At 34.5% G+C, this 14,680-nt stretch overlaps 2 protein-coding genes and 1 long non-coding RNA gene across 7 annotated transcripts in view; 1 reads left to right on the top strand and 2 right to left on the bottom strand.

The window, feature by feature from the left end:
* The window catches only part of LOC128872602 (uncharacterized), a 29,150-nt gene extending 27,882 nt beyond the window's left edge, over positions 1-1,268 (bottom strand). Inside the window, exons 1-2 of the long non-coding RNA XR_008456224.1 lie at positions 1,131-1,268; positions 366-484 (exon numbers count right to left, since the gene is read on the bottom strand). This is a non-coding gene — a long non-coding RNA (uncharacterized LOC128872602). The remainder of the gene's footprint in view (positions 1-365; positions 485-1,130) is intronic.
* Positions 1-12,319, top strand: part of LOC128872592 (scavenger receptor class B member 1) — a 38,669-nt gene extending 26,350 nt beyond the window's left edge. For all 3 annotated transcript variants that reach the window (XM_054115458.1, XM_054115457.1, XM_054115456.1), the window contains exons 9-11: positions 1,180-1,298; positions 3,409-3,534; positions 9,239-12,319. In XM_054115458.1, the coding sequence (XP_053971433.1) occupies positions 1,180-1,298; positions 3,409-3,534; positions 9,239-9,529 (536 nt within the window). In that variant the 3' untranslated portion in view covers positions 9,530-12,319. The remainder of the gene's footprint in view (positions 1-1,179; positions 1,299-3,408; positions 3,535-9,238) is intronic.
* Positions 12,320-12,482: 163 nt separating this feature from the next.
* Positions 12,483-14,611, bottom strand: LOC128872594 (serine/threonine-protein kinase pelle). Of its 3 annotated transcripts, none has more exons than XM_054115462.1 (5): positions 14,316-14,611; positions 14,094-14,245; positions 13,622-13,808; positions 13,100-13,539; positions 12,483-13,019 (listed from the first exon to the last, which is right to left on the bottom strand). In XM_054115462.1, the coding sequence occupies exons 1-5, from the start codon at positions 14,452-14,454 to the stop codon at positions 12,678-12,680; spliced, it is 1,260 nt and encodes a 419-aa protein (XP_053971437.1). In that variant the 5' UTR covers positions 14,455-14,611; the 3' UTR covers positions 12,483-12,677. The 3 variants fall into 3 exon arrangements, with proteins under 3 accessions (XP_053971437.1, XP_053971435.1, XP_053971436.1); XM_054115461.1 differs by having other exon boundaries at positions 12,722-12,876; positions 12,948-13,019; positions 13,622-14,245; XM_054115460.1 differs by having other exon boundaries at positions 13,622-14,245.
* Positions 14,612-14,680: the final 69 nt, after the last annotated feature.

Here is a 14,680-nt window from a genome sequence, read left to right as displayed (position 1 = left end):
ACTTTCGGAAATCCCAGATATTATTCTAGATCCCGTACATTCTCGAGAATCCCGCGTAAACTCGAGAATCCCGAATATTCTCGGGAATCCCGGATATTTTCGAGAATCCCGGACATTTTACGGGAATCCCGAATATTTTCGGGAATCCCGCACACCCCTAGTAACTGCAGGTTAGGGTTAGAATTGTAAGATTGTTCACAAAATTAATTTCTATACTGACGCGGAAGATCCTTTTCTATGTTATAAACTCAGGTAAAGTACCTTAATATTACTTTGAATATTCAATTATCTGCTCGTTGTAAGTAACATAAACTTCATGCAACGAATTGATAACGGTATTATGATTTTGATAAGGGAGAACTCACCTCGCGTTGATTTCCCTGCAGTTACCAGCTACTAACCGGCTCATCGAGTTCCTCGTGTAAATAACACATTTAGCGTCGTAGAAGGAACGGAGGAGTTGAACCGATGAAAGTCTCTCATCCTGCAACATCAAATGTCAAAGTCTGAACTTTCCAAATGTAGTTCACGGCACCATTGTACACTTGACATTCTTGTAAAGTATTTTCCTGAACTACTCTGATAATTAATCTTCCGTTTCAAAGCCATAAAATTAAATGAAATGGCTTGAATTAATTCCTCTTAAATCAATCGTCAATTAAATGGCTTTGAATTAACTCCTCTTAAATCAATCGTCAATCGAACGATTTTCGATTAATTCTGCTTAAATTAATCGTCAATTGAATGATCTTCGATTAAATTCTCTCATATCAATCGTCAATTAAACGGTTTTCGATTAACTCTGCTTAATTCAATTTAATTTTTAATTACATTTATTTAAAATATTTATTAATCAAGATGATTGAATTGAAATTTGTTTAAATTAATTATTTAATTAAAAAATTGTAATTGATTATTATTCAAACCCTGAGACCCAGTTGCATCTGATCAAGATAGTATTTTTACTAGATCAACATAGTTACTCAATACACATAAGTACAATTTACTATAATTAACAAGAAGAAAAAATTTTACAAAGAAAATTACAATAATTACATCTATTGCATATCGTTCCCAATTTCCTTGTACTATAAACTTTTTAAATCGGAGTAACGTTATGCTTCACAAACCTGAATAATCATACTACTTGCATACGACACGACTTTTCTTTGCTTACAGACATCCCAGCTGCGATGTCTCTGCCGCATTTCCTCAATGCCGATCCGAGTTTATTCGACGGTGTCGAAGGCCTTAATCCGGATCCCGAGAAACACGGCACAAAGATCATTCTCCAACCGGTACGTAGACCTATAAAAGTATTGATTAATGATACTGTTCTCTTTAGATTATACGTTCCATTTCGCATCGAAATAAACGCTTTGAGCATTCTTTCCTTAGCCTTAACGCTTGTCTGCTTCAATTCATTCGGAGAATCAAGGGAATTTTTGTTTGATCTGTTAGGTTTATAACTGAAGATTTATTTATTGATAAATTAAGATAAATTAAATGGTTTCGTGCACTTCAAGACTAAATCTATGTATATGAAGCAAAATTACATCTTAGGTTTAACCTACTCTCTCTTTCTTTCTTTTTTTTTTTTTATTTATAGCCGCATCAACCCTTAGGTCATTAGCGACTAACACATAATTTACAAGTTAATTTCACTTATAGTATTATCCAGCACTGATGCATTATTTTCAGCGCCGAGAATTTTCTAGGTAAGTAATACTTGTTCCGTTTTTCTTCCTTGGCCCTGGATTTCAAGCAAGACCACATGGTGCTTACCGAATTTCGGTAAAAGTATTACCTACCTACAAAATTCTCGGCGCTGTAAATAGTGCATCAGTGCTGGTGAATACTTTTCCAATGTTCCTTCCTTGGGCTTGCAATCCCAAGCGAAACCCTCCGTGCCGATTTCAAGAACCGCATAGTGTTTACCGAATAATTGGGACCGCCCGAGGCCTAACCGAGTTTTTTCCTTGAAAATTAGCAAACTTTGAAACGTTATAGCTTGAAAGCTAATAAAATTCGGGTAAATACATTAAAGTTTAATGAATTCGCCTTGAAAAGCAGTATCGCATGATCTAAAAAAAAAAAATGATACAGTTCCATTTGAAAAACGAAACTTGACCATCGTATCTCGTTAAATAAGAAAGTTAACAAAAATTCCTTCTCGTTGAAACGTGCGCTCCATTCTACCATGCGATTTCCATATTTGCAATTTTGCATACGGCCGATAGTTTTGGAGTTATAGCTTCATATCAGTTGGGACTGGGACACCTTGTATAATATGCAAATTGTATAAAATAAAATTTCTCCAAGAAGGTATAAAATAATTCCCGAAACAGTAAATTATCATAAATATTTCATCAGATATTTCATCAATTAATGTAAAATATTTTCTAAAATAATTATATAGAATATATTATATTATTGAATTATATGTATATACTAATATTCTACATGATAATTATATTAATATATAATATATTGTATTATAATAGTAATACCTCATTTTGGGCAAGTGCATTCCTTATAAACTTAGCGCGCGTTTTTAATACTCGCATAAAATCGGGCAACTTACAACTCCAGTTACTTCTGCTAATTACAACTCCAGTTACTTCTACTAGTTACAACTCCATACCTCATTACAATCCGCGAGAGATTCGTAACGCGAAACTGGCCAAGCACCCGACGTTTAACTCGTCGCGTAACATCGGCTTTGTTCTTTCGTAATAATTTTGTCGTTCGCCGTTGAAATTTACTATACGTAAACGAGCGCAACACCTGAAACCCCCCATGGGTTCTTATCAAGAGCACATTCTCCGCGACAAGAAACCAGCGATACTGCCAAGTATTTCACAAGTAACGTCACGGGTAGACGAGAAGAACGCATTTGAAAGCCGACCACGGTCCGCGTCTGCGAATTACCTAATCGAATGCCGATAATATTATAACTGGGCTGCCCGTAAAACCAGAAGCGTTGATCGTTAACGATTAACGCGTTCACTGCCACGTATTCGCATGGAAATGTTTACAGAACTAAAATTTTGTCTCGAGACAATTAGAAACTGTAGAATCTAACATTTGTCGTATTGCTCATTTTTGTATTCTCATCGAAATTTACGAATTCTATCCAGATCAATTTCCATCGACACTTAACCTTTGAAATCATTTGTTGAAGTTCCTTAGTGAAAAGTTCTGTCACCCGTATGTGGGTGATGCGGCGTTGAACGTGTTAACGGGATCGTCAGCGTCGAGGTACGTTTTCAGATATTCTCGAGTAAGACCCAGTTTCGACGCAGAAAATGACTCAGAAAAAACCATCCAATTCTGGATAGAACGATCGATTTCTTGGCCTTTCCTGAATCGATGACTCACAATCGCGTTTTGCCTTCTTTTCCGCAGGCGGTTGGCATCCCGATGCACGTTAACTCCAGAATCCAGATCAACCTGGTGATGTACCCTACGTCCTACAACTCCAAGATCTCGGCTTTCAATGGGAAAACGATACCATTGTTCTGGACCGATCTGGTAAGTGTAGTTAATTTGGGACGGGGTGCTAATTATTTCCTTAAAGAAATTCCAATGCATGTTGATTAAGGTGGTTCTTGAAAAGGTGACTTTCGAATATTCAATGCTTCCATGGTTTGAAATACTTTGAAATAACTAAATACAAATCCCTTAAATATTTCAGATCTCTATCTCGATCGAAAGAAAACTTGTTTCATTCTGATTTTTATATTTTCAGAATGAAATATCTGAGTATCATGCTCTGCATAAAAAGACTTGTACAATAATTATCGCTAAGAATTTTTAAAATATCTATTTCCACAAAGTGGCAAACTTCTAGAGAAAAAAAATTGTTAATTACAACAAATGTTTCCTCAAAAAGCGGATATCGATATTTAAGCACCTGGTCTGCTCCAGAGTCGTATAATAAATCTTCAAACACTTTCTTCTGTGACAGACTACACTCGTCTCGATGTTGCTTCGCCGATAATTCAATGTTCATATGTAATATTTGCGCGATGCCTAGTAAAGATATCGGCGAATCATTAATCACGCAGGTGACGAGATAAGGAGCATTTTCCACGATGAAGATACCACATGACTGCGCTTCCGAACGAGAGCGCTGAATTTTTTGTTATTGTTTTGTGTGAAACCGCCCGAGCAACATTCCGCTAAAAGTCTTTCTTAACCCGTGTTTCCACACGCGAGAGAACTCGACGAATCCTCGTCGATCGGTGCATCCACAACCGACCGAGAAAGAGTCACCGCATGATTACAGTTATTAAGTGCTCTTGCTGCTTTTGCTATTGCCAATAACGCAGTGAATCTTTGCCTTTCAGACATTGTGTCTTTTACCACAAAAGGAACAGCGAATAATAAACTCTTACTGCAATACAGGGGATTGACAAAACTGCGATCTTCATATTTTCGATGCAAATAGAAAATCTAAAATAAATACCACGTTAACACGTTGCCTGCCAAACGAATATTCTTGAAAATTTCTGCCAAGTATCGCGGGCTCCCCAAATAAATTACATAACTCTGTATCATGCAACTCGTTCCGGGTTTGGAACTTCGGATAAAAAGGGCTACAAAAATGTATGGCCCAAGTTTTACTGCCGAACTCGTCGTTAGGATTACGAACCTCATACCTGCGGTTTCTACTCTTGTTTTTCACTTGGCTTAGTCAGACATTACTCTTCCATAAATGGCAAAAGAAAACAGTCGGTTATGTAACTTAATTATTGTATCTTATGTTTACTATTTATATCACAAAATTTGTTGAAGCTTCAAGTATTCTCTTCCATGTACGTTTCACTTTCTTCTCTTGTCTCGGGCTTCTGCTTTTTTTTGTTTAAACATTTCTGTAAACATTTGTCTTCGTTATATTACTATCCCGGAATATTATGCGTGTCTCTACAAGTACATTTATCGCGTTCAGTGTTAGTGTTTTGAAGAAGACCTGTGCTCGAAACGTTGAAAAATTAAAATGAGTGTATTTCCTGTATCGATCGAAGATCAATCAGTACTTATTTCACTAAAAGTAAATAAAACTGTCTTGAAAGCTCGAGGATACGATAAATTAATAAATTATACGGTTTTGAAGGAAACGCCTCGCGCTAGGGGCGTTTTGCGAGCGTACAAGGAAAAGCTATAAGCTTCAAGGTAAAATACGATTCATGGTATTGAACGTACAATTTTTCAATTTATGGGATAATAACGTTACGAGTTCCATGCCCACGGTGCAAAAGCATCAAGGATACGTCGAAGCGGTATATACAGTAATACTTGAGTCCAATCAGTATATTGGAACCTCGAATGTCTGTGCTACAAAAATAGCTGGAACAGTCGATAAAACAAATATAGCAATTTACCTAAATCAATTTTAGGAGGGGTCGTTATGGGATCTGGTCGATTCAGAAGTCTCAAAATATCGAATACTTGAGAATTGGCCACACAAATCTAACCCATTGTTACAAAATAACGAAATCACAGCCACCCATTATGCACCTTTTGTGACGAACCTCTCACAGTTAAACATTTAATTGAAGAATGTCAAGGAATGCAGCACGATCGAGTAGAGTTCAAACTTTTAAATAATTTGCAAACGATTCTCAACAATAGAGACGAATTTCTCAAACTAGTAGATACGTTAACGAAATATGAAATAATGAATAAATTGTAATTGAACGGTAGATATTAACGTGGTCACTAATGACCCTGTAGTTGATGTGACCTTAAACAAAGTAATTACAAAAGAAAGAAAAATATCGAATACTATCCTTCTGAGTTTTTAAAAGTAGACATGAAATATTTAAAATATATCTATACAATTATATTAATATTATAAATACTACCGTGATATAGTTAGCTATCTAACAATAAAGTAAAGAAATTTCTTTGAGACACTTCTTTGAGACATCGAACCTAATTAAAATTACAACATTTAAATACGTCAATAAGAAGATCGTGAAACTGAAACCTCTTGTGGCGCCAGTTTTCATCTCTGTTTTATAAAAATAGATTCGCGAACCAGGAATTCCATACGAGCCATAATTCAATTTTGATAAGTGACTTGAAGGATTTCAAGGCGCGCGAGCCAAGTATGTAACGCAAGTATGGTCAATGCGATAGAACTTGTATTTTCTAGCTGTAACAATTCTAATCGGATAATCAATAAAGCGCACGCATAATTTGAGGAAAGCCTAGTTTATACTTTCTCTAACAAAATTATGAACGATGACCGACTTTATGAGGCATTAACGCGAAGAAGACCCCTCGAAGCGATATCCTCCTTGGGTGCACGTACAAGCTGCTAAATGGGTTTTCCCCAACAGGTTAGCGAACCGGTGGCAACAGCCTGGAAGTCCCAGGCTGGGGCCTCTTCGAGGCCCGATGAATTAAATAATTCTATTTATATCCTCCTAAGGAGTAGGAAATATTTTACAGTACAACATACTTTACAATCCCTCCTTCCCTTTCCTATTACTTTTTTTTAAATAACATCCAAATGCTTCTAGCCATCCCAATTCATTTTTTATTTTCCTCTTGTATCTTACATTCCTTTGAAGAACGTTCAATTCCATCATCTCTTTATATTTTACTACAAATTACAAATGCATGGATCGTTAGACCTAAACTGAACCCAAACTCATTAACTCCTCTACTATAAATAGGTCCAGGATTCTCATCACTCTTAACTACACACTTTTCTTGATACCTACTTTCTCCCTTATAATTGTCACTCGATGGATTCAACCCTTTAACACGTTCACTGTCGGACTAATACTCTTAAAATATTCTACTGTGATTAAACTTTGTTCACAGACTATTAGAAACTGCGTAATGAAACACTTATTGTGGTATTTAGTTGTGTAACTTCGTCAAAGTTCGAGTATTTCATTTAAATTCACTTTCTGCGACACTTAACTTTCAGAATTAATTCTTGTAGTTTTTCAGTGAAAAGCACTGTCACCCATATATGGCTGACGTGGCGATCAACGCGTTAAAGAATGAAAATTCCAGTGAATCCAAAAAATTCCCTCAGACTGGCATTCCCCCATTCTTGATACCCTATATTTCCTTCATCGACTATACACGGTACGCTTTCAAGGTAATTCCCACTATGCATTTCTGATTGTCGACGACCTTGTACAGCGAGTCATTGAACTTGTCTCACAAATGACACAACCTTCCTTTTAAAGAGATGAAATTGACCATGAGATCTCCTTTACGCCTACATCTGAAAATCAAACGCTTCGACAGTTAACGACCGTCCTTGTCCGCATCAAATGGTTTTCAAGTCGTCAATTTATCACTCTCAACTATATATCATCATCCGAGACATACTAAGATTTTATGGGTTCTTCGGCTGCAAATGTCGTTACAGGCGCAATATGCAATATTTCACAAAAAGAAAGAGGGCTTGTTCGCGTTCAAAGGGTGGATACACCACACTCTTTGGAACCTAATGTCCTCTTTTGGAAGACTTAATATACATGGTGTCGCAGCCTGAGTGATACAGCGCTCTAACTCCAAAACTATCGTCCGAATGCAACAAATATGGAAATTGCATGGTCAAATGGGGCTCATGATCCAGCGAGAAGGAATTTTTGTTAACTTTGTTATTTAACGAGATATGATGGTCAAATTTTGTTTTTCAAATGGAACTATGTATTTTTATTTAGACCATGCGGTAGTACTTTTCAGGACGAATTCATTAAGCTTTAATGTATTTACCCGATTTTTATTAGTTTGCTAATTTTCAAGGAAAAAACACGGTTCAGCCCCGTGCGGTCCCATTGATGCAGTTAGCACCATGCGGTTCTTGAAATCGATACGGAGGGTCTCGTTTAGGATTCTAGGCCCAGAATATTGGGATTCTTCCCATTTTCCTCTGTATCGATTTCAAGAACCGCATGGTGTGCTTACTGCGTCAATGGGACCGCCCGGAGCCTAACCGAGTTTCTTTCCTTGAAAATTAGCAAACTTTGAAGCGTTATAACTTGAAAACTAATAAAAATCGGGTCGGCTTGAAAAGTACTATCGCATGGTATAAGAAAGAATATACAGTTCCATTTGAAAAACGAAACTTGACTATCTCGTTAAATAAGAAAGTTAACAAAAATGTCTTCTCCCTGAAACATGAGCCCCATTTTATCTTGCGATTTCCATATTTGCAATTTTGCATACGGCCGATAGTTTTGGAGTTATAGCTTTATAACAGTTGATCTGGGACACCCTGTATGTAGGTATACATAAGCAAAATCGATAGTCATCGTCATCTGAAGTAATGTATCGATTACTGATTTTAGAAAAAACTGCTTCATATGACACAACAATAGCCAATCTATTCTTTTTTTTTTATTATTATTATTATTAACGTTGCATAAAAACCTAGGTGATTATATTATTATATTACCAATCTAAAATTTCTTTGATGAATTCAAGCAGGCCATGAATCTTATCCTTTGTAACGTTATCATTTATTTAATGAAGAATTTTAACAAAACTTCGCTTGATTGTTATTCGATTAAATTTGAATGATACGAGCCTATTACGATTTAAATTGACCACCAGTTCATTTTATGAAAAACGTTATAAAAATTTTGTAATTTTAACGCAGTTTCTTACGGAACATACAGATTTTCACCGCGAATTTTTTCAATTTAAATCAAAGTGCAACATATGAAGTTGCTGAAAGTTCGATATGTTTTAAAGACCGAAATTATAAACTAATTATAAAAAAAAAAAAAAATGGTACTATTACCCATAGAAAAAAATGATTGCTACCGCGTTACGCGCCCCGCGAAATCAAACAACTCTTGTTTGACACTTTTCTTCTATTGCTAAAAGTGAGCGAATTATTCAGATGACCTGTTTTAAACGCCTCGCACTGTATAATGATGAGAGCATTAAATGTTATTTTAATAATAGTTAACAAAGTTTTGGTTGTCCTAACGAGAAGCCTATTAATTGAAAGGCTACCAGTCGGTAAAGTATTAAAAATCCACCCAATTGCTATATTTTCAATTACTTTTGTTTACTTTTCCTTATTACTTATTTGTAAACAAAGGCACCATCTATCCGCTTAAACCGACACTTTATAGATTGATAAATATACGAAATGTTGATTATCAACGATTGATGGAGCCCTGACGTGTCAAGTTCTCCATTGAATCATTTACTTGGACAAATAAATAAATCGTTGTAAATTTGTTCACAGGCCATACCTTCGTTGCCGAACAATATGCTGATCGGAATGAAATTGATTCTTCACGTGGCGCCTTTAATGCAGACAGTGATAATCTGGTTGCTGGTGATCGCAGGGTTAACGATGACTGGATTATCGGTACCAGCGTTGGTGTGGGCCATCAATCAGCAACAGAAATTGCTTCAAAACGAGAGAAGGGACAGCACCGATTTAAGGATACCGTTGAACTACGGACAGTACACGACGATGCGTATTTTGCCAGCCATCAAGAAGATCACGTCCAGAACGGATCTTTTTCCATAGTTATCGACTGTCTAGCAAGTATATACGAGGCTCAAAGTTAAACGTATTGCGACGTTAAAAATAACGAAAACTGTCTACGTATTCGTAAAAAAATGAACCACGCACACGCATACGCAGGAAAATGAGGATAACAATAAGGAGTATAATGGGAGCACACGAGTACATTAGTTCCCGCGAGAAGAACAGATGACTATGCTCTCTCGTCTACTTTTAACAGGCTCTGAATACGGAGGTACAAGGTATTCTGCGTTACGGTACACATTCAGGGTTTCGTGCTAAAAATATTCTCTTTATGGATCAATATTATTCTCCCAGGACGTTATTACGGTGTGTTTCGACCCAGACCGCACGGTGGGCCAGCTGACTCGTTTAGCGTGTGCTTCGCGCCTATACAGGGGCCTTAAAACGCAAAACCAAAATCGAGTTGAGAAATTAATATAGCCCTGTGATCAGTTTCTGACTTAATAATAGGTAATTTTGGTAGAGCAATATTACCGCGTTTCATCCTGGACCTCCTAGTTGAACTCAATATTTCAATGCAATTCCGCGCAAAGTACGAAAATCTAATCGAGCTAGTAACTTATCCAAGGTAACACGTCGACTGCCACGCCAGCCAAGTATGGATAGCCAGTGTTTTCCACTGAGAACTTAAACGAATTAATTCGAGTGTTACTAAATGAATTAAGGGGGTATCCCGAATTAGGAGGTCTAAAAAAAAGCGGTTTTTCGTGAATTTTTTTAGGATGGAAAAAAAAGAATTAATTCCATCGAACTTTTTATCCTGTTTTCATACATATTCGAGTAGTCTGTACAAATTTTTTCAACAAGAAATATCCAAAGTGAGCCGACACCTCACAATTAAAACCTCCTATCGGCGGGAAAGATGCAGGTCGTAATTTTGGTTTGACACAAAAAAAAACCAAAAGAAATTTTCATTTTCATACATTTTTCATCTATGTGAACCTTAGGAAACCCCGCGAGAATGGTGAAATGTGAAATTACTGCAAGTTTGAAAAAAAGAACGAGTTCTTTGGGTGCAAAAAAATCACTTTAACTTTTAACAAATGTTGTTTAAAATTTTTTTTGTATGAATTTTCTTGGTTTACATAGATGAAAAATGTATGAAAATGAAAATTTCTTTTGGTTTTTTTGTATCAAACCAAAATTACGACCTGCATCTTTCCCGCCGATATCGATAGGAGGTTTTAATTGTGAGGTGTCGGCTCACTTTGGATATTTCTTGTTGAAAAAATTTGTACAGACTACTCAAATATGTATGAAAATAGGATAAAAAGTTTGATAGAATTAATTCTTTTTTTTCATCATAAAAAAATTCACGAAAAACCGCTTTTTTTAGACCTCCTAATTCAGGATACAATGTGAATTTGAATTTGAATTTGAATTTTCGCTTATGCGCATTAAAAAGTACGTCAGTGCAGTGCTTTGATTAACAATAAGTCAACAATTTTAGAAATTATAAAAAATAAATTTTGTGCCTCGTATTGTTGTAACTGTTGTTAGCTAATATTCGAATATGATAACAGACGAATATTGTTGTTTGTTGAAAAGAAAAGACTACCAAAGAGTATAGGATAGAGGAGAAGTAGCAGTATGAATGTAAGTGGGAATGGAGTTTCAGGCTCTGAACTATTGAGTTTGTTGGAGACTTAGGGCTTGCGTCTATTTGAAACGTGCGTTATATCCAAAGGGTTTGGTTATATCTATTAGCCAATAAATTATTGTAAGTGATAAAAGAAATTACAAACAAAAAATGGTTCGTTGTCGCGTAAAAGGTCGCCTTAGAACTCGAAACAAAAATAAAAACCATTCGTTCTTCACTGAACCAACAAATTTACTGATGTAAGTACATTAAAATTAAATTAATTATATTATGTGTAACAAAATTTATAATTTAATAATAATAAAGTGATTACATATTATTATAAAAAAAGTATTTTATTGTAATGTAATGAATTACAGACGAAAGCAGTGGAGAGAATTTGTAAAAATTCAAGAAATCTTCAGTGTTTCTTGAATTTTGCCGACGATTTAGGATCGGTTCATAGGCCTGATTCACCACAGGCGGTGAAACTTATATTATATTTTAACATTGACTCTTATGGGCTGCTTCTCCTCTATCCTATACTCTTTGAACTTACAATATGTATTACTACTATTTGTATGACCATGAAAACTAAAAATCTAAAAGTAATGATTATCGATATGGTCAAAGTCGGTTTTCGGATTTTTATAGTACTACAGCTTAGAAATTTTAATAGAAATCAATTTTTAATATTACAGGATTTTAAGTTACTATCATGTTTTTAGATTTTATGATTTTTTCGAGAGAAGACACAATATGTTTTATAATAATATTATGATCAATATCTTAAGTTTCTTAAGCAGATAATGTTTTTTGTTAGAAAATAATAAAAGGTTGCATAATATTTAAGCCATTTTATAAGGGATCTGTATTTCATGATTCTAAAAAACATTGTATCTATTCTCATTTGTCATCCTAAATATAGAAGGCAAAATTGTAATACAATCATTTCATTTCTGTATTATTTTTTTCATTATCACAATATCATTCATATCATATGTCAGTTATCACACAATAGTGATATAAATGTAGCATTACACTATAATTGTACAAATTTCAGAAAATATTTGATAAGCAATTGCAATTTAATAATAAAAATTTAAAATCTAATTTGTTACATATGTCCTCCAAATGTCCATACAGTAATATGTTAATATTTAATTAATAAAAACTACTACACCATCATATTTACACTCTTTTTATACTTTGACTTAAATGTATGAGGTCATAGGTATTTTGTACATTTATTTCAAAATATTTTTATTATTTACAAAATACATGTTAAAATGTATACATTTTTTGTAAATTCATGTGCAGATCAAATGTAAATACTACAAAATGAAATATCAGCTTATACAAAGCGCAACTTAAACTTTATCTTACCAAAAAGATATTTACAAACTCTATAGCTATAACAAAACTAGTGCAAGCCATACGATTTAACAAGAGAAAGATTCCATAGGAGTCATTAATAGTTTGTTGCATAAGAAAAATATGTACCGATATAATAAGATATACATTACAATTTCAAACATAATATCAAAATTATAAGTCATTCAATTTCTTGAACACATAATCCATTTCAGGTCTATTTTGTGCCATATGATTAGTACACCATTTTCCCAAAAACATTAAATTATTATAAACCTGTTTGTCTTTCTCACCTGCTTTGTTATCTATTAATAAAGGAAGATATCTGTCTTCCCAGCTGTCAATGAAGTCTTTCAGAAATTTATTTTCCAACCTAGAATCGTCATAAGCCGACAAACCAGTAGCCAATTCAAACAAAACAATACCATAACTATAAGTGTCTACCTTTGTAGATAATTTTCGGCCATGTAAAAATTCTTCTGGAAGATACGGTCTAGTACCATGAATTTTACTTACCTAATAAAACACATTATAAATAAATAATAAAGCTTATTCCTTTAATTTACAACAACATGTTTATTAAATAAAATACTTACTTTCATGGAATCTCTCTCGGGACCCTCTCTTGCTAAGCCAAAGTCACCGATTCTAGGTTCAAAATTTTTGTCGAGTAAAATATTAGCACTTTTTATGTCACCGTGTATCAAAGGTTTCCCTCCAATTGTATGCAAATATTGTAGACCACGTGCAGTTCCTTTAGCAATTTCATGACGCTGTATCCAAGTTAATGGTTGGCTCTTTTGTTTCACTAATAATCTATCCTCTAAAGATCCATTTTTCATAAGTTGATACACAAGACAAGGTGCTCTGCCATCTAAACTGTATGCATACAATGGTAAAATATTTTCATGTGGACAAGAATTCAAAATCTTTATTTCTCTAAGCGATTGCTGAAGTTGGAGTATATAACTTTCATCTGAATCGGGTCCCCTTTTCTCTATCTTTTTAATAGCTACATCTGTATTTTTCCAAGTCCCTATGCAATAGTAACATTAATATAGTTCATACATAATAAACTTAATAATTAATAAATTGATAGTCCTATTTTTTCCAATTACCTTTATACACAGTTCCGAAACCACCTTTCCCTAATATATTGTATTTATTCCATTCATTTGTAGCTACGGATAATTCATTATAAGTAGCATGTGGTAGAGTTGCTTCTGTACGTGGAATTGTTACATCATTATTCTTTTCATCACTTGGAACATTTTGTATAGAATGTGGTAAAGGATATGCTCCTGCCTGAGAAGCAACAAGTAAGTTATTCGAATTGCTTGGAGTAATTCCAATTTGCATAGCTTGCATTGGTTGGTTTAATATTTTATGAGATTCCTCTTTAGAATTCGGTTTGATAACAATTTTTGGTACGTTTGGTTCTGGTGGTATAACTTGATTGAAATTTTGCGTGCCTATCTTTAAATCTTTAGTGTTCTTATTGAGTCGTTTTCCAAGTACTTTCTGAAGGTTACCCTCTCCATTATACAGTAATTTATGAAATTTAGCTTCAACAAATGGTTTTAATGGTACCATCGCTTGATAATGCTGCATTCTGGATAACAAAACAAACAATTCCAATATTGTATGATTATAATGGCCCCACATTGTTAATAATTCATCTGTTGGATTTTTTTCCCTCCGCAAACATTGTATCGTCAACATATCATATTCCATCCATATTCCTGTAAACAATTGTCACCTTACTCAGTTTATCAAGTAAAAAATACATCTCGTTGTTTATGAATAATTTACCAGCAAGCTCTTCCCATTTATCATTTTGGTTAAGTATGTTGCAAAGTTCCTTTCGCTCGAAAACTGGCAATTGATAAATATATTTGATTTTATCTGTACAACTTGATAAAGACATATTGTACAACTGATTTCTCTTCATAAATTGTAATTATAATTGTTTTAAGGAAAATTATTATGCATGATTCATACTACACGCAACGTAAATATTATCATTGACACAAAGTAGATAACTATAAGGTGCGTTCCGTTTCATGCATTGCATTGAGTGCATGGAGCGCATTCAGACGCATTCAGTAGCATTCAGTGCGCTGCAATCAGAACTGATATGTATACCAGTATACTATGGTCACCAAAATACTGTTCGG

This window comes from Hylaeus volcanicus, chromosome 2, assembly GCF_026283585.1.
Source record: "Hylaeus volcanicus isolate JK05 chromosome 2, UHH_iyHylVolc1.0_haploid, whole genome shotgun sequence".
In the NCBI taxonomy this organism is placed as follows: Eukaryota; Metazoa; Arthropoda; class Insecta; order Hymenoptera; family Colletidae; genus Hylaeus; species Hylaeus volcanicus.
Note: the sequence above shows the minus strand (reverse complement) of the source record. Positions and strands in the feature narration are given on the sequence as shown.

Bases quoted from the DNA above. Each gene is read 5' to 3' on its own strand.
- LOC128872594 (XM_054115460.1), bottom strand. From the start codon at position 14,454: ATGAAGAGAAATCAGTTGTACAATATGTCTTTATCAAGTTGTACAGAT. The intron at 14,246-14,315 runs GTAAATTATTCA...AATTGTTTACAG, and splicing joins TAAATGGGAAGAGCTTGCTG to GAATATGGATGGAATATGAT. The intron at 13,020-13,099 runs GTAAGTATTTTA...GTGTTTTATTAG, and splicing joins CCGAGAGAGATTCCATGAAA to GTAAGTAAAATTCATGGTAC.